Source organism: Neomonachus schauinslandi, chromosome 12 (genome assembly GCF_002201575.2).
Source record: "Neomonachus schauinslandi chromosome 12, ASM220157v2, whole genome shotgun sequence".
NCBI lineage: Eukaryota > Metazoa > Chordata > Mammalia > Carnivora > Phocidae > Neomonachus > Neomonachus schauinslandi.
Window position 1 is genome coordinate 16,215,252 of NC_058414.1, and position 24,677 is coordinate 16,239,928.

The 24,677-nt window shown below is 43.2% G+C and overlaps 1 protein-coding gene across 1 annotated transcript in view; it reads left to right on the forward strand.

Moving 5' to 3' along the window:
• Positions 1–15,929, forward strand: part of LAMB4 (laminin subunit beta 4) — a 102,492-nt gene extending 86,563 nt beyond the window's left edge. The window contains 5 exon segments of the mRNA XM_021682940.2: positions 3,383–3,590; positions 6,480–6,618; positions 9,216–9,389; positions 10,678–10,831; positions 15,498–15,929. Coding sequence (XP_021538615.2) covers positions 3,383–3,590; positions 6,480–6,618; positions 9,216–9,389; positions 10,678–10,831; positions 15,498–15,637 — 815 coding nt within the window. The 3' untranslated portion in view covers positions 15,638–15,929.
• Positions 15,930–24,677: the final 8,748 nt, after the last annotated feature.

Consider the following 24,677-nt stretch of genomic DNA (forward strand, 5'->3'; position numbering starts at 1 on the left):
CTTAATGAAAATAATCCCCAAATATTAACTCTGTACAAAATATATATATATGTATATATGGCTATCCGTATAAGATAAATTTAGTAAAAAGTCCTAGAATTTAGTTAAAATTTCAAACAAATGAACTTGGTGCTTAAAGTTATGTGGTTTTTTTAAGAAAAAAGTCTAACATGATGATTCTATCAGATTTCCTAATGTTATGATTCCATGATTTTCTCTGCTGACAGACTGTGTGAGATCAAGGCATGCCAGATTTGGTTAGTATACCAAATACTATAGTGAGGTGGTATCTAAAATCGGTTATTAACTATTATGGACTATTTTCCAAGTTTCATATTGGTTCTCTGTGATTGGCCGAAAGGTACAATTTGATCCACTTATTATTATAATTATGATGTTATTATCCCTCATTGTACCCTATTATGGGAGAAGTTCACTTTGATTTCATTTTATTTTTTTAAAGATTTTATTTATTTATTTGAGAGAGAGAATGAGATAGAGAGCATGAGAGGGGGGAGGGTCAGAGAGAGAGGCAGACTCCCTGCCGAGCAGGGAGCCCGACGCGGGACTCGATCCCGGGACTCCAGGATCATGACCCGAGCCGAAGGCAGTCGCTTAACCAACTGAGCCACCCAGGCGCCCTGATTTTATTTTTTTAGAAGTTTATTTTATTTTATTTTATTTTATTTTTTTTATTTTATTTTATTTTTTTAAAGATTTTATTTATTTATTTGAGACAGAGAGAATGAGATACAGAGAGCATGAGAGGGAGGAGGGTCAGAGGGAGAAGCAGACTCCCCGCCGAGCAGGGAGCCCGATGCGGGACTCGATCCAGGGACTCCAGGATCATGACCTGAGCCGAAGGCAGTCGCTTAACCAACTGAGCCACCCAGGCGCCCTAGAAGTTTATTTTAAACTACAGAGAATTATTAGTTGAAGATAAAAATCAAATAGTACAGCTGGAAATTGACCTGAAAACTCACTCTGTGCAAATAACGCAGCTTGGGTACATTATATGGAATTAATCTTAAGAGGCTTTCTTCTCCATCACCGTCTTCCAGATTCAGTAACTTAATACTCCTCACATGAATCAGCTGACAATTGGGATGTCTGTTACCATCTTTGCAACCACTTTGTGAACCTGTTTAATATTTGTAAGAGACCCCTATGGCCAATTGTTTTTTCCACCTCCATATCTCTAGATACTGTATGAACAGTTCTAGTCTTGATTTTCAAAATAAGAACGAAATGAGACAGTACAAATAACCAATAAAAATGACCAAAATAATCAGTAAAAATGAATGAGGTGGGATCTGTCTACTGGATGTTTTGTTTGTTCAAAAGCCAATTTTCAGTGAGTTAGCATTGATTAGACACAGATCCAGGAACTGGTTGGATTAAGGAACACCTTAGCTATTTCTGCAGATACAGGTCAATTCAGGCACCAAAACCAAACCAAAACCAAACCGCCAGACCAGTTGTGCGAAATGGCGTGATACACTTCTGGGCCCCAGCGATGGCTCAGAAGGCAAGTTCTACTGCTTTCCACCTCATTCACTGGGTTATAGAGCCTATTCCCTTACTGGTCTCATTTCTCATTGCTGCTGAATACATCTCTAATAATAAAGTTTAATTACCCCAAGGAGTTAAAAAAAACAACAAAAACTGTGTCCATTATTACAACAAAAATTAGACTAGGCAAAGGGAAAAATCCTATTCTATAAAAGAAACGTCTCTGATCTGGGCCCCAAGATCCTTGGTCACCAGGAAGCAGTACCCTTCACTCACCAATTTCTTTTCCTCTATCCTTTCCATAAAGCCCAAATAAAAGTATTATTAAATTGTATGGTGGCTACACTACTCCACTCTTCTTGACCATATTAATATTTTCCTTGGGGTCTGAATTCCCCATTAACAAAGTTATGTGTCACTTCTCCTGAAAGTCCCACAGAAAAATTTTGAATTTATGATCTCATAACAAATGCCAATAAATGTTCAATGACAAATATATGGCTAAATTAAATTCACTTTTTATTAGAACCCTTTTTATAAAATGAAATACCATTTCTTTCAAAAGTCAACTTCCAAGAACAGTACATTCTGTTTCAAGTATGATTTTGATTTACTCACAAAAAATCTTGTTACTTTTTTTTTCAAAAACATGACAGGAAGTAAAATACTCCTTTTATTTTAAACAAGACAGCTAGAGCGAAAATGATCACCAAAGGATATATACTCATGTCATGTCCGTCAAATGCTAAAAGGTGTCTGTGGTGCCCACCGCCTCCTGAAGAAGAAGCCAAGGTCCTTGGCCTCACATTTAGAGGCTCCTGTGCTCTGCTCCCAGCCTTTTGGGACTTGCACCCCCCGCCCCCGCATTTAGACTCAACTCTCTCACCAACACTGATCCGAGGACTGCTTCACGCTGCACCCAAGCTTTGGCATCTGTGGGTCGCTCAGTTTAGAATGCCTTTACCCCTGCCTTCACCCCACATTTCCACAGGTATAACCTCTGCTGTTCTCCAGGCTCAGTTTAGGTGCCTTTTTGAGGTTCTTCCTGAAATATTTTCTCCTCCCTCTGGATCCCATATCATTTCGTCTTCTATTTATCATTTCTATTCTCATGTGATCAGTATTCATATGGAATGGCTTATACTCCCCCACTGGATGGTCAGCACTTCAACTGCCCACACGGGCTTTAGCATTATGCCTCAGTAAGGAGCCAGAGATCACAGAGTGTTAGCACCCCGGACCGGAACAGTCCATCTTCCACTTCAGTTCTCAGGAAGGCCGATTTTATTTTCCTGAAAAGCAGGGCATGGGTGTATTTAACAGTTTCCTGATAACACGTTATTCATCCGGTACTTTACACTCTATTGTCAAGTTCCCTTCTCAAAATAGGACTTTGAGTGGTAGCATCAGGTAGAGTTGCCCCGTTACACAGATGAGCAACCACTGTGAGCCTTTTGATGTCACGGAGGATTAGAATCAAGTTTTGTTGAGTCCAAACCTGGCGCTTCCCCAGTGTCTCATTCACTGTATTCAAATCTTCGTAACAGGCATCTAACCATTTTAATTGCTTTTTGACTTAACTGGTTCTTAGGAGGACATTTTGCAGAATATATACAATATTCCAAGTCTGTAGTTTTTCAGTTTTCCAGCAAGCATTTGTGTAGCCTGTATTCAACACTACACGAACAGTGTTTCTTTCAGAGAGAAGGGATGAAGAAGAATCTACGGACGTAGACAGTCTAATCCTGGTGTCCTAGGGACACATAATCAGTTGCACGTACTTATGACTTAGAGTTCGTTGTGGTTGTATTTACAAGATACAGTGTTTACTAAGGAGACACAATGACCTAAAACCACCTTCTTATTTAAGAGGAAAACGTGCCTCCAGAGGACATAGAGAAGGTTGCAAATTGTGTACTTGACATCCACCTACCAATGACATCACCGAATTTAACCCATGAACTTGACAAAATACGGAAGCTGATGCAGCTCTATGAGGACTATGGAACAGATGAGGACAGGCTACGTAAAGCAGCAGAGGAAGCCCAAAAGGTTTTGGTGAAGGCAAAAGATGCTGAGTAAGTACAGTATTAATATTCTCATCTTGCTCGCCCAGGCCAATTCCTAAAAGGCCATCTGAAAAATATCTGGGTGAGGAGCTATTAAATGTTCGAATGAAATTACCCTCCAGTAGCTCAGTGCCCAGGGTGAGGGCTAAGCTATTTGCAGGAGCCTCAGGAAGCTGGGGGATTGGGAGGCAGGGGGCAGGAATGCTTGTTTCCCATTTGCTATAGACTTGGAATGCCTTTCCAGTGACCTGTTACTCTTTATACCAATTAATGCCATATACTAGCTGTATGCCAATATCTTAACAGGTGGTGGGAATATCGGTGTCTTTTCCCTTTCTTGCTGACCTATGTCTGCTACTTCCTAAATGTACCATAATAGACAGTACTTTGAAGATCTAAATTTTTTTAAGAAAGACTATACTAATGGGGAGCCTGGGTGCCTCAGTCAGTTAAGTGTCTGCCTTCGGCTCAGGTCATGATCCCAGGGTCCCAGGATCGAGTCCCACATCAGGCTCCCTGTTCAGCAGGAAGTCTGCTTCTCCTTCTGACCCTCACCCCTTTTGTGCTCTCTCGGTCTCTCTCTCTCTCTCAAATAAATGAATAAGCTCTTTAAAAAAAAAAAAAGACTACACTAAAAAGATATGATGGTGAGGAGTAAAAGAAATGAACACTAGTGCCCTAGGAATAACACGGGAGTAAAACTACAGATGTGGTACACAGAGTTCATTAACTCGTGCTTCCTTTTGCCCTAGTTGACTTAGCCAAGCAAATGGGAAGAGGCATGTTGGTGTTTTTAGGAGCATGGTGTGCTGCGGGTCAGAGTTGTGGGCTCGGTTGGATGGTGGCAATACCATCACGTCAGGACGCCCAGCAGTTGAGACCTGAGCTTTCTTTGCCGTCTCCCCAGCCACTTGTATAAATGAAGTGCACCAGACTCCCCTGTAGGCCCAACCCCTTCCAGTTTAATACTTACAACCAGGAAGACGAAGTAACTGCAGTAAGATCACACAGCTGTCAGAAATGATGCTGAGGAAGGATTCTTTATAACATGCAGGGATTCTTCGAGCGTAATGTTAATGCTTTAAAAAAAAAAAAAAGTAACAGATTATATATAGAAGAGGATCTCCATCATGGAAAGAAAATATTTTGTAGGACAAAGATGCTAGAATATGCTGGTATCTTAAAAAGATTAGTGGTGGGCGCCTGGGTGGCTCAGTTGGTTAAGCGACTGCCTTCGGCTCAGGTCATGATCCTGGAGTCCCTGGATCGAGTCCCGCATCGGGCTCCCTGCTCGGCAGAGAGTCTGCTTCTCCCTCTGACCCTCCTCCCTCTCATGCTCTCTGTATCTCATTCTCTCTGTCTCAAATAAATAAATAAAATCTTAAAAAAAAAAAAAAAAAAAAAAAAAGATTAGTGGTAAATTTTTCCCTTTCTGATATGTTTTTTTCTCTTTTTGTGTGTGTTGCTGCCTCCTCCTCTCCCTCCTCCTCCTTCTCCTCTTCCTTCTCTTCTTCTTCCTCTTCTTCTATTTTTAGGTATTTTCCCAAATTACTCTAAAAGCAGTTACATTGAAAATTTAAAGGAAAAAGAATAAATACAAAGATATGGGGGGGTGTTATGAGAAGGGAAGCCTCCTGAACCCCTTCTGTAACTGTAGGGAAAGAAGTAAAGAAAGGGAAGCCTACTTATTATATGGTTCAACCATGGGATATTCTGGAAAAGGCAAAACCGTGGAGACAGTAAAAAAGATCAGTAGTTGCCGGGGGTTGAGGGGAGGGATGAATACGTGGAGCAGAGAGAACTTTTAGGGCAGTAAAAATACTCCGTGTGATTCTAGAATGATGAATACATGTCATTATACATTTGTCCCAAGTCACCAAGTGAACACCACCAAGAGTGAACCCTAATGTACACTCTGGACTTTGGTGTCTCTGATGTGTTGATGTAGACTCATCCTCTGGCGGGGAGGTTGGCTAACGAATGTCCCAGTCTGGCGGGGAGGTTGATAACTGGGGAGGCTCTGCGTGTGTGGACACGGCGGGTATAGGGAACTCTCCGCACCTTCTGCTCTTTTTTGCTATGAATCTAAAACAGCTCTTTAAAAAAAATAGCCTTTTTAAAAAGTGAGAGAGAGACTCCACTGGGAAGAGAAGTAGGGTTGCGTGGGGCAGGGGATGTTTTGCCGTTTAGCTAGTTTTGCTCTTCCACACGCATTTCAAACGATGCTTCTGCAAAGGTCTATCTGAGAGTTCACTCACTTGGTATATTCTTCCAAAGGTGGTTTTGAGCCCACAGATCCAAGTATCTGGTGAGTGTCGACTTGAGGTGAGCTTATTTCTGTAAAATAGACAATCAGTTGGAATGCTTGTGATTTTAACCTCTGACGGGGCCCCTGGCAGCTAGAATGTCAGTGGAGCTTAAATAAATCTGAATAAACACAGCCTGGAAACGGAGGACTTTTAGTTCTCTTTGCTGTCTGTGGGGCCCCTTCACTCTCCCACCCCTGCTCCGGTGAGGATTTAGAGTGTGGCTGAAGTGGGAGAAATTAGGGAACTGGAATCGGCCGAGGATTGTTATTTTGTTCAAAGCTTGCCAGTGACGGTCCTCAAGTCTCTCTGGTTAGGACAAATTAAGAATAAACAAGACCTGTATCTTTGATTTGCATACCTGGCGAAATCTGTATCTACTTGATATGCATATATATGCGTTGTTATTGGCATTTCAACCTACCTATTTCTCAAAATAAAGATTACCGCACTTGGCCTTGCTTAAGAGCAATTTAAATTTACTTTATAAATAATTCAGCCAAGCTTTTCGTGGAGTCGAATGGACTCCCAAGGTGAAACAAATGAATAATTGTGTATTTATCTAATCTGACACGTTAATATCCTACCTTAGAAAAGCAGCAAATGTTCTATTAAATCTTGACAAAACGCTGAATAAATTGCAACGAGTTCAAGTCACCCAAGGACGGGTAAATTCTACCATCACACAGCTGACGGCAGAGATAACAAAAATTAAAAAGAATGTACTGCAGGTATTTATCTTCTTGGAAACTAAGCTGAAAAAGATTTTGAATGTGGAGACAGCCTGGTGTTGATGTGTGCCAATGTCATGCTTGCCTGACCTGCCTGATGGGTTGATTGTAGGATAAAATGAAACGGTGGTGCTATGATACGTTTAATTGATGTTCTACAGAGTTCCCACGGCATCACTTCATCATTGCCGACCCCTCCTGGGGGATGAAGCAGGTGCTACCACCAGCTTGTAAATGAGGAAATTGAGGCTCAGGGAGGTTAACTGACTTGCCTAAGGTCACACAGCTAATTAAAGGTAGATTTGAGGTGGGAGTTTATCCCTTCTGATTCCAGGGAAAGTAATAGACTCGTTAAAGCTCACAAGGCAAAGAAATAAAGTTCGTTGTTGCCAGGTTTTTGTAACTGCCAGGTTTGGCATGAAATCTCATCAGAGTACCTTAGGACTAAAAGGATATCTTACCCGAAAGAAAGTGTTCCATCCGGAGCTCGGTGGGAGCCCGGCCATGGTTTAACCCCCATCATGGATCCGGGAGAGGAAGTCTGGCAGTTGGCGGACAGGACAGGACCTAGTCCCAAGCCGTGTGCAGTGTCTTCCTCCAAGGCTCCATCCTCCAGCCCATCCCCTTCTCCACAGAATGCCTGCTCGCCAGTCTCTGTTCTTCAGCCAGGTTGTATAGATCCAAACGCACGACGCATTTTGAAAAGAAAAGCAGAAAGAGAGAGAACAGGAAGTAGTGCACCAGGAAATGAAAAGCTTAGATGTGAACAGGTTTCAAATACAGGGTAGCAAAAAAACCAAAGAAGGCCTCCAGGTTTTCCCCTTCGAGGCACATATGCTAGACCCGGGGATGGCCAAATATAGCGCATGGGCCAAATGGGCGCACTGTTTGTTTTCTTTTTAATCTAAAATCACAAAGTTTTATTGGAGTCCAGCCACGTATTGTCTGTGGCTGCTTTTGTGCCACGGTGGCAGAGAGTTGAGGGTTGTAACAGAGACTTCATGGGCCACGGAATATAAAACATTTACTGTCTGGTCCTTTACAGAAAATGCCTGTAGATTTGTGCTCTAGAAAAAACATGTCCAAGGGCACAAGAAGGTTTTTGGTTTTGTTTTTTTTTTTTACAAATACGGTAGACCAGGGCTCTCACGGAACCCTCCTGGTAGAAAAAAAACCCAAATGTTGGCTGGGATATTTTTTAAAAATTGTAATACATAGCTGAATTAATAAGACATGGAGGAAATCTTCGGAGGCCAACAGTGACGGGGAAGTACAAATTCAGAGAGGTAATAAAGCATGAACCTGATGGCAGGCAGAGGATGTCCGCCAATCGCTGGTGTAGGAGAGCTGTTGGCTTTAATGCTCGCCATGCATAAGAGACAGAAAACAAAGGAGAGAATATGACCCCTGCATGGAAAGGCAAAATCCTCAGTGAAGTGTTCAACTACTACTACCTACTACTGCATGCCCACCGCACGCATGTGTGTGCACACAACCACACACACACACACACACACACACGGAGGGGCAGTGCCAGTAAAGACTCTTGCTGTGGGGGAGGAAGGTCTTCACTAAGAATTGTTAACCGTAAGCTGGCTCTTACACGAGTTCGAGGTTAGAATTCACACTACCCGTATGGCCCTGATAACCCAAGCTAAAAAATGTCACTTAAAGTGATTGTGGGCTGAGAGTGCCCTCAGAGGCCTGACAGAGGCCAGCAGAAATCCCCTCCCAAGGAATGCACCTTAAAAAGCCTCAAAAATGTCTCTCAAAACACATAAAAGAACAAATTGCCTCAAGCAAGAGGCACCAGAAAGAGTAGACAAGAGACTGTGGATTATGTCGGTTACTGGATGTAGAAATACAAAATCAGAAGGTTCATTATGCTTACAAGAATCAAAAAAGGTATAAAAGTATGACCCAAGAACAAGATATAAGAGATAACAGATGACTAGTCAGATTTGACTTCTAGATGGGACAAATGGAGCCACAGAAATAAGAAACAAATATTAAGATGTTCCTTATTGTTTGTAAGGAGGAAAAATGAGAAGCCACCTGCATCAGCTGGAGAATAAAAATATAAATTGTATGTTCAAACAATGCAATGCTTTAAATTGCTAAAACTGAATAAACAAGAGCTATGCAAATTCGTCAGGAAGAACTGTACAAGCATAATTTTGAATTAAAATTCAAGTAGCATATATTTGTATAAAGTTAAAAAAAAAATACTGCATATGTTAGACCACATAGGATATAGGAAAAAGCGGGTAGAAGTATGTGGAATGACAAATATTAGATTCAGGATTGTGGTTACCTTTATGGGGAGGGAGGGGGTGTGAGGAGAGCCTTAGCTGAGGTGCTTTATTCTTAAACTGGCCGCTGAGCGCATGGATACATGTCATAGTTGCTTTTATAACCATGTAGATGTCTGAAATATTTATTACAACGTTGTTTTCAATGGAACCGAAAAAATTGAAGGAATGATTCACTTTCCCTTCCCACCTAGCTTATTTTCTGAGGGGTAATTATATCATTTGTTTTCTTGTTGTTTTTACATAAAAAGACCTTCTCCTCTCTGCTCTTTAAATCAACAACAGGCTGAAAATGAAGCCAAGGACACTAAGAATGAGCTGGACTTAGCAAAGCAGCGGTCAGTGCTGGAGGACGGGCTTTCCCGGCTGCAGACCAAGTTGCAAAGGAATCGAGAGCAAGCCACCCGTGTGACAGCTCAGGCCACATTGGCCCAACGCCAGGCTGGGGGCCTTGAGCAGGTCATTAGCCCCACCAGTGCCACCAAGAGCAGAGAGACAGAGCCTCTTTGAAGGATAATCCTCTAACCTCAGCTCCTTGTGCCGTTTATCAGCGGTTCCCTTAGTGCTGGACCGTGCTCAGTGGCATGTGGTAGTAGTGATCCCGACAGGCATGAAGCCTCTTCTGTAGTGGAGGACTGTCTCCAGGGAAGACAGAAGTCCTTTGACCAAATTAGGATGGGGTGTTTCCTCCCCGAATCTCCTCCTCCTAGGACTACTAGCGGTGTCCTCGTCAAATGTTTCCTTTCTTCCAAACGTTCACACTTTGTGCCATTGGTCTATCTTGGGTGTATTTACCCTTTACTCTAATACAATCACATAACCTATCATGAAAACAAAGAAGTGAAAGTCACCTGCCAAAGAGAATAGGTCAAGTTAAAAAAGTCAGAGTGAGTTAATTAAACAGTTGTGGAAAATACCCTATTCATCTAGGTTGGTGAAAGAAACTATCAACTCATTTTCTCAGCAGGGTATCTCTGGTTGGTTGCATTAATAGAGTCACTTAAACACAAGAAAAATGTGAAAGTGTTTTTACAATTGGTCCATTCTCTTGCTTTTCATTCCTGATAGCTGGGTAATTTCCCACAGACTTGGGAGCTGAGCACATTTTCTAAGGAAGGGAGGTTGGGAGAGGTACTTCTGGTCCATCCTATCCCCATTTCCCTTCCTGGGCTTCACCTAGCTGTTCCACATTCTAGACTGTCAGCCACCCAGGCTGACCCCCCAGGTTTCCATTCGAATGCCGAGGGAGCTCTTCATGCTAACACGTGTACTTCCCTTCCTGCCTCACAGCTCTCTTACCTTCTTGCCCGCCAAAGTACGCATCCTTGCTTCTAAAGCTTCACGGCTCCCTCTGCCCTTCACCCTGCACTGGCCACTGACCCACCCAGCTGACCCAGAGGTTTGTCACAGGCAGGATCGCGTCCCTCCTGTCCTCTGTATCTCTCACCTTAAGTCTTTTAGGACAAACGATTGGTGCCCCATAAATAACTGCCTTCGCACAGAATCATGATTGCTACTTTATAACAAAGCAATTTTATTTTTAATTAACTAAAGCTGAGAATTTTTTCAGCCTGCAAAGAAAAAAAAATGCAAATAAAAGCCTGGAAATATCAGGGTGACTCAAGCATATTGACTGGATCATGGTTTTCCTCTTCCTCCTTTTATGAACAGTATCAGGCAAATATCATGCATGGGTACATGCTTTGTAAATATTTTCTGGTGATGGGAAGGTGTTGCTCTGTTACAGGCGTTTGCAGAGCTGAAAAACCAATATGCTGTTCTTCAACATAAGACCAGCGCTACAGGACCGACAAAGGTGACATTAGAAAAAGTGGAGCAGCTAAAAGATGTGGCAGAAAAACTGGCCATAGATACAGAGGACAAGATAAGAAGAATAGCAGGTATCACTTCTTTTCTTCCAGCTTTATCGAGGTCTAGGTGACAGGTGAAGTTGTATATATTTAAAGTGTACAACGTGACAATATACGTTGTGTTATGATTACCATGATTAAGTTAATCAACACATCCATCTGCTCACGTAGTTACTGTTTTCTTTTTATGGTGAGAATGCTTAAGATCGACTCACATACACAATGCAATACAACATTGTTAACTAGTCAGCCCACACTGAGCATTCAATCCCCAGAAACTTTTCTTCTTAAAACTGGAAGTCTGTACCTTTGCTCAACCTCTCCCCATTTCCCCCACCTGCTGGACCCTGGCAGCCACCGTTCTTCTCTCTGCTTCTATGAGTTCTAGGTTTGGTTTTTTTTTTCTTTTTTTTTTTTTTTTTTTTAGATTCCATATACAAGTGAGATCATATTGTATTTGTCTTTCTCTGGCTTATTTTCACTTAGCGTAACATCCTCCAGGTTCACCTATGTTGTTGCAAATGGCAGGATTTCCTTCTTTTTTTTTTTTTAAGATTTTATTTATTTATTTGAGAGAGAGCATGAGAGGGGGGAGGGTCAGAGGGATAAGCAGACTCCCTGCGGAGCAGGGAGCCCGATGTGGGACTCGATCCCGGGACTCCAGGATCATGACCTGAGCCGAAGGCAGTCGCTTAACCAACTGAGCCACCCAGGCACCCCGATTTCCTTCTTTTTTTATGGTTGAATTTTATACACCCCCCCCACACACATTTTCTTTATCCATTGATGGGCACTCAGGTTATTTCCATATCTTGTTTATTGTGAATGCTGCAATGAACATAGAACACAGATATTTCTTCGAGATATGGATTTCATTTCCTTCAGATATATACCCAGAGTGGGGATTGCTGGATCATATGGGAGTTCTATCGATTCTATTACACACTCCACCAATTTGACAATAGCTTAATACTTCACCTTCCTGGTCGTATTTATACCAACTTATCACTGGCACAGTTCAGCTACCTATGAGCCCACGGAGTCGAAGAAGTAGGAATTGGGTCAGTGCCTTTGGGACTGCAATATAACAAGCCACTTGCATGGTTTTACTTCAAAGGGTATCAGGGAGTCTCCACTCTGCCTTCATCAGAACAAACTCCCATTGCCTTCAGTCAACTGGAAAAGCCTTTTTCCTAACCCCCTGGTTCTCAACCAGGGGTGATTTTATCTCCTTCCCTGGGGACAAAAGTGTCTGAAGACATTTCGGCTTGTCACAACTAGGGGGTACAACTAGCATCGAGTGGATGGGGGCCAGGGACGCTAGTAAACATTCTATAATACACAGGACAGTCCCATGATGAACAGTTGTTTTGCCCAGGGCACTAAGGGTGTGGATGCTGAGAAATTTGAGAAACCCCGTCCTAACCTATGCTGCTTATTTTCTCCTCCCGAGCAGATAACTGTTTTGGAGTCACTGTGATCTAGACTCTAAGGCACTCGTCATCTTGTATAGATCTGTAGGTAGCATTCCAGAAGGATCCGTAGTCTGGATCAGCATTTTGATCAAAAGTGGAAATTTTGATGCACACCAAGTGTAGTAAACATGGAATACACACAATCAGAAAGTTAATTAGAATCTTTTTTCCCCACAACGGGTGCTCATGATTTTTCTGGGTAGTCATCATGCCCTTAGCAACTACCTCTAAATCATGAAGAAATATCCAATGATGAATGGTCTAGTTCTACTTTTGGTTGCATTTATTGTCTCCAAAACTTTAAAGTTAGTCATATTCATTTGGAATATAAGTAATTCTCAAGGTATTAAAACAACCAAGCCTCCTCATTTATAATGCTTCTTTGTTATAAAATGAGTCTTTGCCTTAGAACCATTCATATCACCACTATGACATGAAAAAAAAATGAAAATGCAACATTGGTGTGGGCCAAAGTCAGGAAAAATACATACCAAACTGTTAATATTCTTTATCTCTGGGGAGGGGGAGAGTGAAGAGGAAAACACTGCTTTTTGCATTTATATAATTGTATAATTTACATCCTTTACATTTATATAATTTACATTACTGTCATTTTAAGTATTTTCCTAATACTTTTAAAAAGGAATTACTAGGAAAGATTCAAAAAGACAGAATGTTGTTGTTTGTTTGTTTGTTTGTTTACTCTCCATAGGTAATAATCGTGAAAATCAGTTGCTGTAACTATAGGAGCAGAAACATGGGGAGAATATTTTCTGTCTTGTGTTTTATGTCGAGGCCCAAATTGTTTCCACTTATTCCCATAGACTAGAACTTCCACAGTTTTTGAAATTAGGTCAGAAGAGAAGTTAGAGGCCTTCCTTCTAAGCGAGGTCTAAAATCATGCTCTCCACTTTTTTGGCTCTCTTTTTAAAGCCGTTTTCATAGTTCAGCAAGGTAGGAAAATAAGATATTGGCTTGGCCACCTTCCTGACTCTGCCGCTCGAGAAGGGTCTGACCCACAAGGGCTGCGCTCTAGTTCTACCTGGTAGGAAGAAGTGCCCAGGGGACTCCAGAAAGGAGCCCTTCCTTACCTTGACAGGGTCAAAGTGGAGAGAGTGGAGAAATGTCCCCAGTCTGCAGCCAGGGTCCCTCCACAGAACTTTGTACCAGTCAGGGTCCCAGCGAGAACCAGGCAGCACGCTTGGAGATAATTCTGGATCACATAGTTACGGCCAGAGTTGGCTCAGCTATCTATTCATTGCGCAACAAAGCACTCCCCATATTTGGGGGTTAGAACAACAACCATGCATGATTTTTCTGTGGGTTGCCTGGGTGGTTCTTCTGCAGGTCTGTGCCGCTCCCAGCTGATGGGTCAACTGGCTGGTGCGCCTGGAGCCGGGCTTGACTGAGATGCTGGCCTTCTTTCTACAGGCTCTTCCAGCCCAGGCTGCTTTACAGCTCGCCTGCGTCTCGGTTCCCCGCAATGAGTGGATTAAGGCCCTTGAGGTCCTGCGCACTGATTTCTCTTACTTTCTGTTGGTCAACACAACAGGCCCAGCTGGACCTGGTTTGAGGGGAGAGGGCAAATAGCCTCTGCTTCTTGATGCGAGGAACTCTTAAAAATGCACAGGAGTTCCGAGAGCCCGCTGAGGGTGTGGATGTATTGCGTGACTGGCCGCGGTGAGAAGCCATCAGCATCCCTGGGCCCTAAGGAGCAGGGGCCGCGGGAGGGCGGGTGCTCTGAGGGCACTCTCGGAATGCTGGAGCCAAAGGCAAGAGGCCACCTTGCAGGCTGAGGGGAGAGATGTAAGAACTGCCAGAACCCTTCGGCTCCACAGGGACAGCCTGTTCACTCTCCCCACCCCGCCCCCGCCCCTGGTCACTTCTCTGAACTGTGCAGTGGCCAAGTGTGAACGAGCTCCAGAGATCCTGGGAGCCAGATGATGTCATCCACTGAGGCTGGCTTTCCAGGACAGAGCAGGACGGAGGATGGATGTGGGCAGGCAAACGAAGAGGGACCAGCACAGCCTCATTAACTGCTAAGGAAGAAGCGCAGGGGTCTTTTTTCTTGTTAGTACAAATACACTTCCAGTGCTGAGTCTCCTTTTCAGTCCCCAATGATCTATATTTAAGTTTCCAGAGATGGAATGCTCACCACCTCCCATAGCAGCTCTTTCTTTGAACAGCTGTGACTGCTAGAAAGTTCTTTATAATCAGACAAAGTCTTCCTTCATGGAGGTTTCACCTGCTGGTTTTAGTCTATTTCCTCAGGATGACAAAACACATTTCCTCTGCTTTCATAGGCACTTGAAAATAACTACAGGACATGCCCCGAATCTTCTTCTTTCTCTATATAAAACATCATCAGTTAATTCATCTTTTGTTCACTGGATAGTTTCATATTTCTTCAGCAATCCGATTCCTTCCTCTAAACATACGCTCCAGGCTGGTTTGACAACTCCCTCCTGATGATCCAGGTGTGACCTGCCCAGGTGAAGTGGGACATTTACCTTCCTTCTTTAAGAAGTTCCGCTTCAACCTAAGGGCAGTTTCTTTTTCTAAAGGCCACTTCACACTGTTAACTGTGGCCCTCTCTACCTCTTCTATCCACTACTCTATGGGCTCCTTGCTGGGGTTTACTATAATTCCCAGGTATTTTTTGAATGAAGTATGGATAAATGGATGGATGCATGGATGGTTGGAAGGAAGGACGGAAGGAAGGAAGGATGGATGGGTAAGAGTGAAAGGCATCACTTTGCTTTTCCTGTTCAGGGGCTTGAATATCAGCAGAGCAGAATGAAGAAATGAAAATGTCAGTGTTTTTTTTTACTGAAAGACTGAGGACCCCTAAAGTGATGAACACATGTTAAAAAGTGAAGTTAAAACAGCAAGAGCAAACCTGTGGAAATATTCACCAAGTCCAATTAAGGCTCATCATCCATCTTTTCATTTCTAACAAACTCTAACTAGCTTTCAACTGGCATTGATAAATGCCACTAGAGATATAATACTTTTTAGACAAAAACATCAGTTTGTCTGCTCTGGTTTGTGTGAAAACCTTGAGGAGCCTGGTGACAATGAATGTTTTGTCTGTTGAATCAAAACACAAAGCTAAATATGTCTTTAAGAGGCACAGAAATCCCTGTGTTTCATATAAGGTGGATATCCAGGAAGAATCCACCAAAACCAAATCTATCCTTTTCTTCATTTTCTTGTTTCAGATTTAGAAAAGAAGATACAAGATCTGAATCTGAGTAGACAAGAAAAAGCTGACCAACTGAAACAATTGGAAGATCAAGTTGTTGCCATTAAAAGCGAGATTGATGAGCAAGAAAATAAATCTGCTACTTGCTGTACTTAGGCAGAGGTAAAGTGCAAAGTCACCCATGCCTTCTTTTCTGACGAGGAAGCCTGAGGAGCTGTGCTGAACTTGGGAAACAGAAATGGTCAGCCCCACCTCCTCCGCCTCTGGAGCTCACTCCTAGCCAAAGATCTGAGCTGGGCCAAGGAAATGCTGTTCCACGTGGAATAGAAAGGGGGAAGTAGAGACATCGTCTCTCGCTTCAGAAACCTTTCCTCTTGCCTTCCTTTCCCTTTCCCATAAAAAAAAGTGTTACGGGGCGCCTGGGTGGCTCAGTCGTTAAAAGTCTGCCTTCGGCTCGGGTCATGATCCTGGAGTCCCGGGATCGAGTCCCGCATCGGGCTCCCTGCTCGGCGGGAAGCCTGCTTCTCCCTCTCCCACTCCCCCTGCTTGTGTTCCTGTTCTCGCTGTCTCTCTCTGTCATATAAATAAATAAAATCTTTAAAAAAAAAAAGTGTTACATATGATAAGTACAAAATAAATAAGTATTCTGTTTACTAATCATCACTTCAATCAAGTGAACCTAAGTGTGAAATCAGTTGCCAGTGTGGTGGGGGGGGGGGGGGGTTGGGGGGGGGAAATGTATTACTAATTGATGGGCATAAAGTTCCGGTGAAGCAAAATGAATAAATTCTAGAGTTCTGCTGTAGATTGTATGTAAGTCAACAAGTGTGTTCGGAAAGTAGATCTCATCTTAAATGTTCTTATCACAATAAAACTAAATAAAAATAAATTTAAAGAAATTAAGCTAAAATATATCAATGTCTCTAACACTATGATGGAATAAGTCTGGATGGCATGTGCTAGATTGTCCTGTGTTTTATTTTTATTTGGATTTGCTTTATCTATAAAACAATTATTCTGAATAAAATGCATACAATTCAAAATGTAACTTGTTTTTACACCCACTTCCCTCTATATTCATTCTCTCAACCAAAGGATTCTGTTTGCCCCAAACGGCACTGGAACAATATTCAAAAAGTAAATATTGAAGTACTTTTCCTAAATTGTAAGCAGTTTTGCTGTAAAATGTGCTACTCATTTTTGAAAGACCAGCAATTCCGCTGTTATTGTTTAGTGTGAAAGATCAGATTGTCTCACTTCAAAATGGGTCGATGATTTCACATCAACTTTTTTTGCATGTATGATATATAACCGAGCACCATTGCTTCTGTTTGTGAAAGCCATCCTTCAGAGGGATTATTTTTAAGGAAATTCTGCCCCACATTTTTTGAATAAGAAATAATAGACACCAACACTGATGTATGAAAGAGGAAAGCTGCTGGAGCCATCTCCTTTAAGGACTGACTCGTAAAAAATGAGTCTCAAAATTCAACGAAGGGGCTTTAGGATTACACATAAATATGAAATTTCTTAAAACATACGTTGTTTAGGAAAATTGCAGTTTCCCCGGAGATCCTGAAGAATGAAATGAAATTTTTCTACCAGAAAGCCCATCAGAAATCTCTCCTGAAATGCATGATTGCAATGCTCTCTCTATCCGGCACTTAAGACACCTGGAAACTTCTGCCAACAAATGACACACAAACTGAACCAGAGTTGAAACATAGACTGTCACAAAATCTAAGTTGTGTACTCCAGTGTAGAGGGTAGAAGACACTCCAGCCTTCCCACCAGGATATTGACTTCCACTCATGCACAGTTGATAAACTTAACTCGACGAGCATGATTATCTGTTTGCAATAGCAACATTCAACTGTTCTAGCCTTGCAGTGGTAGGAGACTATACAAGTAACAGCCAGAGAGTGTGGAAAGGGTTAAACGGGGAGAAGTTTCTGTCCTCTGACCAGGAGGCTGTTGAGGTCACCAGGGGTAGAAAAATTCCCCAGCCCTAAGAAAAGGGCAGTAATCTGGAGAGTCATGTCCAAGGGCGAGATAAACCCGTCATCTCCTTTGGGCCTCGGGGATCGCAGTTTGATGAGGCCAGGCAGGATGTGATGCACTTTGGAAAGATTGTCATTAAGAAGTGGTTATGCTTTCTAAACTTTGGTGTATAAAATGATACGCTTTGGGTGTCTTTAAAAAATGCACCTATGTGAAAAATCTTCTCCCTCAGATAAATAATTTCTACCTTCTATTACTTGCTGTATCCGTTGTTCAAGATGTGACCAAGGCAAAGATTTGGTGAAACAGTATCTTTTATACATTGCAAAGTCTTCTGAAAATGTGTAGCAAGATCTATCCTGAGACCCAGTTGAACCTGTATATTAAGAAAATAATCTTAAATGCAGGGGGAGAAAAGCTTTGTGGCAAATTCATTGCAGCACTGCTTGTATTAAAAATGCAAATAATCTAAATAATAAAAAACCAATTAAATATTATGGTTTTACCAGTCTGGTTCTTGGATGCAAACACTGACATATGCAAACAATAACAGCTTATTATGCAGGAAAGGATTTCTTTAAAGGTAATCTCATAGCACATAAAGCTGAAGAAGTGACTGGGGAAAATGTAACCCAGGACAGTTATGCATCTGGGAATATATCCAAGATCCCACCCCAGGAGCACTCAGGTGAGGATGCTAATGCTCATCCTATTGGACCACCCAGTTAACTCTCAACTGTCTTGCATCTCGTGTCCCTCTCCCATGACTCGAAAATCCCCGGGAGAAATATCCAACTGCCTGACCTCTTCATGTGCCCTGGCTGCCAGAGAGAAGACAGGACATCTGCCCCCTTTAGCTTTGGTAGTGGGAGCAGAGTTTTGTCTCCACCTATCTTTGGCATCTTCCAAGGTGGGAAGTGTTTTGATGGCAAGCGTCAAAAAATTACAAATTTCCATCATAGTCCACCTTTTCCTGATATCATGATATGTTCATCCCACATCTGGTTCTAAAACAAAAACAAACCCTTCCACCAAACACAGTGTTGCATCCACTCAGCCTTCTGGAAGCACATCCACCCTGTCTTCAAGGAAACCAACCCAGAGTCCCATCACTCGCTGATGGCATCCAGCTGTGCTCTCTCCCTTTTCCATTTCTGTTACGATTCAGTCTCCGATGTCCCGCAACTTACGATCCAAATGATAAAGTTTACCACCAACACACATTGAGTATAGAGTCGTGGGGGAAAGAAGGGAACTAAAAAGGAAATTAAATATATTTTTATATTTTATAATAAAAAATACAAATACATACAAAACATCACACGAGGAACACAGATTGGGATCGCAGGCTTCATTTCTGTTAACTCTTCAAGAGGCTGCGTTGGGATTAATGATCTTGCTTTCCTAGTCATTCCACCTTCCCTCCGCCTTCAGCAAGCATCTCTTTACCAGCTAGAGTGACCCAAACCTTCTTTCCTGGGGATTCTGTCTTTGAAGGTCCTGCAAGTACAGAGGCAGAGTGCGCTTACATTACATTTTGTGCTTGGACTTGGCAGGACCGGATTGTCTAGACTGCAGTCATACCCCTCCCTGTGGCCACTGTGTAACAAAAGCTCTATTTCTCTTTAAGAGTTGAGATCAATTACCCCAATCAAAATGATACCGCCCCCCCACTTTCTTTGGCCTGTTTATCCGTTAGCATGAGGACTCTGAAAGACCTGGGTATTGGTATGTATTCCAATTCAGTGGTGCAACTAGTGTGTCATCTAGTAAAAACCTACTTCCTTAGACACCGGAGCCCAAAGTCAGGTATAGGAAGTACAGTTTTGCCTCTGAGGCATTTGGATATAATTGTGAACAGTGTCAGATAGATTTTCCCTCTCTCTTGGTTTTAGATCCACGTAGTCTGCATCGAGAAGGCTCCATCAGTTTTCACAGAAGAACGCACAGCTCTGCCTTGCATCAACATGAATACATTTTCTTTGCTTCTGTTATAATTATTCTAACAGTTTCCTAAACTTGAGTTGAGTGAACACTCCATCTGCCCGGCACTGGGAAGTCTCTTGAGGTGTGTGAGGGACCAACATAGAGAAGTCTAGACTGAACTCCATGCGTCTCAGAGCAGCGGTTTGAGTGAAGGGCAGCAGATAGAGAGCCAAGGTTGAGACCGAGAGTGGTGGCCAGGCTTATAGCGACTGACACAGGCGACACTCAGTAACAGGTCAGCAGACGGGACCTCTGACTGTGACCGTGGAAGGAAGAGCAAGATGGTGGACAGCGCGCCAGTAAATGTGAGGGAGCCCTGTTACCAGAGGTCAGATGGAGACACCGGCAAACCAGCTGGTCTCATCAGAAAATCATTATGAAGATCAGGAAACATCACTGTGAGGTAGCCAGTGTGGTCCATTAAGGAAACAATTCTATCTCCTCCTAAGTTAGAAACCAATCTCAGGTGAAGGGCAGCTCGGGGCCAGGAGTTAAGTGCCATTAGCCCACAGCACCAAGGTGGCAAGATGAAGGGGAACCAAAAGAATTGCTGTCCAATATCTACTTTCTTTCCTCTGTCTTTTGGGAATAGAATTCCTCCATGTTCTAAACAGGCACGTGGCTGCCTAGTTGGAGAAACTATTTCTCAAATTCGCTTGCAGTTCAGTGCGACCATGTGACTGAATTCTGGCCGGGAGGATATTCCTGAGAGTGTTGTGTGCAACTTCAAGGACACAACTTTAAAAGGAAGCTGTTCAACCTCCGTGGCAGGCAAGAATAATGGCCCTCAGAGATATCCATGTCCTAACCTCCATAGCCTGTGACTATGTTATGTTACATGGCAAAGGGAAATTAAGGTTGCGGATAGAATTACTGTTTGAATCAGCTGAACTTGAAATGGGGCAATTAGCCCAAACTATCCAGGTGGGTCCAATGTAATGTAAGAGTCCTTAAAAGTGGAAGAGGAAGGAGCACCTGGGTGGCTCAGTTGTTAAGCATCTGCCTTTGGCTCGGGTAATGATCCCAGGGTCCTGGGATCAAGCCCCGCATCGGGCTCCCTGCTCCGCGGGAAGCCTGCTTCTCCCTCTCCCACTCCCCTGCTTGTGTTCCCTCTCTCGCTGTGTCTCTCTCTGTCAAATAAATAAATAAAATCTTTAAAAAAAAAAGTGAAAGAGGAAGGCGGAAGAGAGAGAGAGGGAGAAAGTCAGCGAGGTACCGGCAAGAGAAGGATTTGGTCTGATGTTCCTGGCTTTTAATATAGAGAAGAACGTAAGTGGATCCCAGAAACTGGAAAAAGCAAAGAAAGGGATTATTTTCCACCGCCTCCAGAAAAGAACACAGCCATGCAGCACCTTGATTTTAGCCGAGTGAGTCCCGTGTCGGACTTCTAACCTACAAAACTGTAAGCTAAAGATGTGTCCTCTTAAGCTACTATGTTTATGGTGATTGGTTATAGCAGCAATAGAAAACTAAGACACTCTCCATTTGTCCTTTTCCCCTTCAAGTGAGCCAGAATGTGGCGAGTCAGGTATAACCATGTAGAGGAGGATAAGACTGGTGAAGCAAGGCCAAAGAAACCGAAATCCCTAGTTGGCTACCAGTCAGGGTCCTGGCAGGACGCAGAGGGTACAAGCTGGAACCGTTTAATAAGGGGACGGCGGAGAAAGATGTGGTCAGGGTGAAGGAAAGCTATAAAGGATAGGGCAGCACGAGACAGGGGGTCCTCACCACGCCTGGCCACCCTGCTTGGCCGAGGAGAGCGGGTGACAACCGGGAATCGAAGGGAGTGTGTAGGAAGGCCACTTACCAGGACCTGTGGTCACTGGCGGGGAACGCACCAGCTGTGACAAAGCTGCAGAGGCTCTAGGGGCAGGGACACGCCGGCGCTGCTCTCCCCGGTCCCAGCCAGTCTCTGGTGAGCATGTCCCATTCCTTGAACCAAGACCCCAGACTGATGCTGCCACGTAGACCAGCCTCCTGGGGCTTAGAGGCCGCACGGGGACCATGTGGATTAAAGCTGTCCACGCCTGGTTTCCTGGGCTACCTGCCGGCTTGAACTTGCACGGGACAGAAAAGCAAACGTCTCGTGTGATGTCACTGGGACATCAGTCTCCTTTAAAACCGCCGAACCAACAGCCCCTGTGTATCTCTGGAGCACTAATGGCATCCAAGCCCTCTCCAGACTGCTACAACAGTCCCTCTCTGTCCCACAGCGTGGGCACAGTGGCACCAAGGGTCAGGTGACAAGTGCAAATTCTGGCTTGTCCCCTACATGACCTCACGCAGTTCACAGTCTCTGAATTTCATGTCCTTCCTTTCCTTCAGCTGTGAAATGCTAAGGACCAGGCCTGGTCTACCGCCGAGGGTCACTCCCAGGTGGAAGGGCTAGGAGAAGCGTAAGGTATTCCTGAAATCCTTCGAGACCCGCTTCCTAGCAGTCACCTTGTGTTACAGCCGCACTTCCCATGTGCGCAGGCGCTCCGGCCGCGTTGCCGGCCTTAAAAGCCTCATTCCTGTCTCTCCACCAAGTCTGACTTTTCCTTAGGAAAACCTCCCTTCCTCCGAAGTCATGTCTGTCCGGCTTAGCTGCACTTTCTCTGAAGTCTTCTCTTACGTCGCCAGTTTGCTGTTAAGCCTTATCTAACCAGATAGTAACAAACGAGAGAATGTAGAACACATGTTCAGCCACTTCCATATTCCTTTATAGAACTTAGCACCGTGCGGAACATTCTAAATATTTGTTCACTTACATATTAGTTCCATAAATCGACTCCAAATTGTTGCAACTCAGACAGTCCTGGGACCATCCCTGAATGAAGTTTTCCACTGTAACATGAAACCGGCTCGCCATATGGGTTGGCCCCTCTAAAAAATGTAATTGAGAACAATGCAAGTCTTTAACTCCATATGTAGAGGAAACCATGTCAAATGGGAATCCAATCCATGCACAGGACAAAAGAAATCCTTTTCCCCATCCCCCCCCCCAGCTCTCTGTAACCACCACCCTATAGCAGCTACTGAAAATCATCCCTCTGGAAACTTCTCGGCTGTAAAAACTCCCCAAACCAAGCTCCCTGCTCTTTCCTCTCAAATCTGGTTCTTCCCTTTGCCCTTGGTCACTCTCTCTTTTCCTCGCCGCCGTGGATGTTTGTTTACAAGGTTGTTGATGTTTTCCAAGCCCCTGGGCTATAAATTAGGGCGTGCCACTCCCAAACGAAGGTCATGGCCTCGCAGGCAACAGCTACACTTCCCAGGCAGAGTTCACTGAGCCAAAGTGAAGGAGTTCCTTGCTTTGCATTCAATTAGGCTTTGCATAGAGAAAGCGGTTGCATTGAGTGGCTAAGCAAAAAACCTTAAAGAACACATGTGAAAAACATTTTTATATATAAATATAAAGGCTTATATATTTACATATAAGATTTATGCAAAATTTATGTAAATGCAGCTATGATTTTTAGGTTCCTCAGTAATCCTTAGCCACTCAACAAGCTAATCAAACTCTCCTGCATGCACATCCCCCCCCACACATACCTACCTATTCGTCTCTTCTTACCACCAACCCCCCCAAACAAGCCTGAGTAGAACTTCTTCCATTCACTTAATGCTTCTGACTAAAAGTTCTTTGCCAGCCCTGATTCTTACGCTTCAGAAAAATGACAAAGTCTGGTGACCAAAGTTTTCACAGGCTTTTTCCATTTATAAACTTTTAAGGCTTTTAGGAATAGAGGTGCCAGCTTACACTTTGCTAGAGGACAGTCCCCTGTTTGTTCTCTCCTGTTTCCTGCCCTCAACCCTTGAGAGAGCATTCCCACTCCCCCCCGCCCCCCCCCGCCTCCAACATAAAGCAGGCGAAGCATGATTTCTCTTAATACCAGCTTATCCATCAGCATCTAGCTTTTCTCTACTGGGAAATAGCTTGAAACTACATATAATCTTTAGCTTTACTCGTTAAATGCTTTGGCCATTCTAGAAGGCTGCTTCTGCCCTACCAGTCCACCTCTGACTCAGCCTGCTGACTGAACAAGCTTTGTTAGGCAAAGCAAGCTTACCACAATCTATATTAAACATATTAATCAGAATGTACAGGATTTTGGAGTACAGTGTTTTCTTCCTGTTCATATGGATTATGTTTTTTTAAAGGTTGTGTTTGCTTCATAGCCATATTGACATCGTTCCATGCACAACCATGGTTCTTTGATGACAAACACCAAAGTCTAGGAAATAGAAGGCTGGCCATGTTTTATCTTCTATTCTCCAGGTGGGAACAGATGAAGTTTACTGCATTCAAAGCCCTCTGGTCCTCCCTACGTGGCACCAAGGATTAAAATCTAATCTTTAGTACTGGTACTTGCTCGCAGGGAAGATTTTGAAATAGCCCACAGAACGTTCATAGTAAAAAAAAAAAAAAAAAAAAGAAAAGAAAAATAAATAAATAGATTTTATTTATTTATTTATTTATTTGTCAGTGGAAGATAGTCCCTCTAATGGGAAAAGCTATAAAATGACTATCTGAAAAGTTCTAGAAAGAACTAGGCAAACCCTTAGAGAGCTGGCTGCAGGCATCTCTCTGGAGCTTTTGTGCATGCTCTTCTCCCCGATCTTGACTCTCCTTCATGAAAGAGGTTTAAGAAATCCAAAGGGCAAGAGATTTAAAGAATTCCCTCACCCCCCCATTTTCAGAAGAGCACGGAGATGACCTTAGCCAGGCTCACACAGCTCATTGGCAGAAATGCCAAGGTGGGGGTGATAGAAAACCTCTCCCAGGACAATACTTGTTCTATTGAACCCTATCTTCCAAGACCACTTGCTTTTTTAACTGGTCTTAGGCTCTATTAAACTGTCCATCAAATACAGGAGAACATTTTCTTACAATTGACTAACCTATTTTTTATGTAAATGGCCTATCTTAGAAAGGATTTCACAGAAAGTAATTCTGCTTGAGAAAAAACAAAGATCAAAGTGTCTCACCAAATAGAAATATTTTATCCTTAATGTTAGTGAACAAACATGTCTAATCTTGTGGGACTAGGAGGTCTTTTAAGAATAGCCAACTAATGAAAATAGAGCTACCCTATGATCCAGCAATTGCACTACTGGGTATTTACCCCAAAGATACAAAAGTAGGGATCCGAAGGGGTACGTGCACCCCGATGTTTATAGCAGCAATGTCCACAATAGCCAAACTGTGGAAAGAGCCAAGATGTCCATC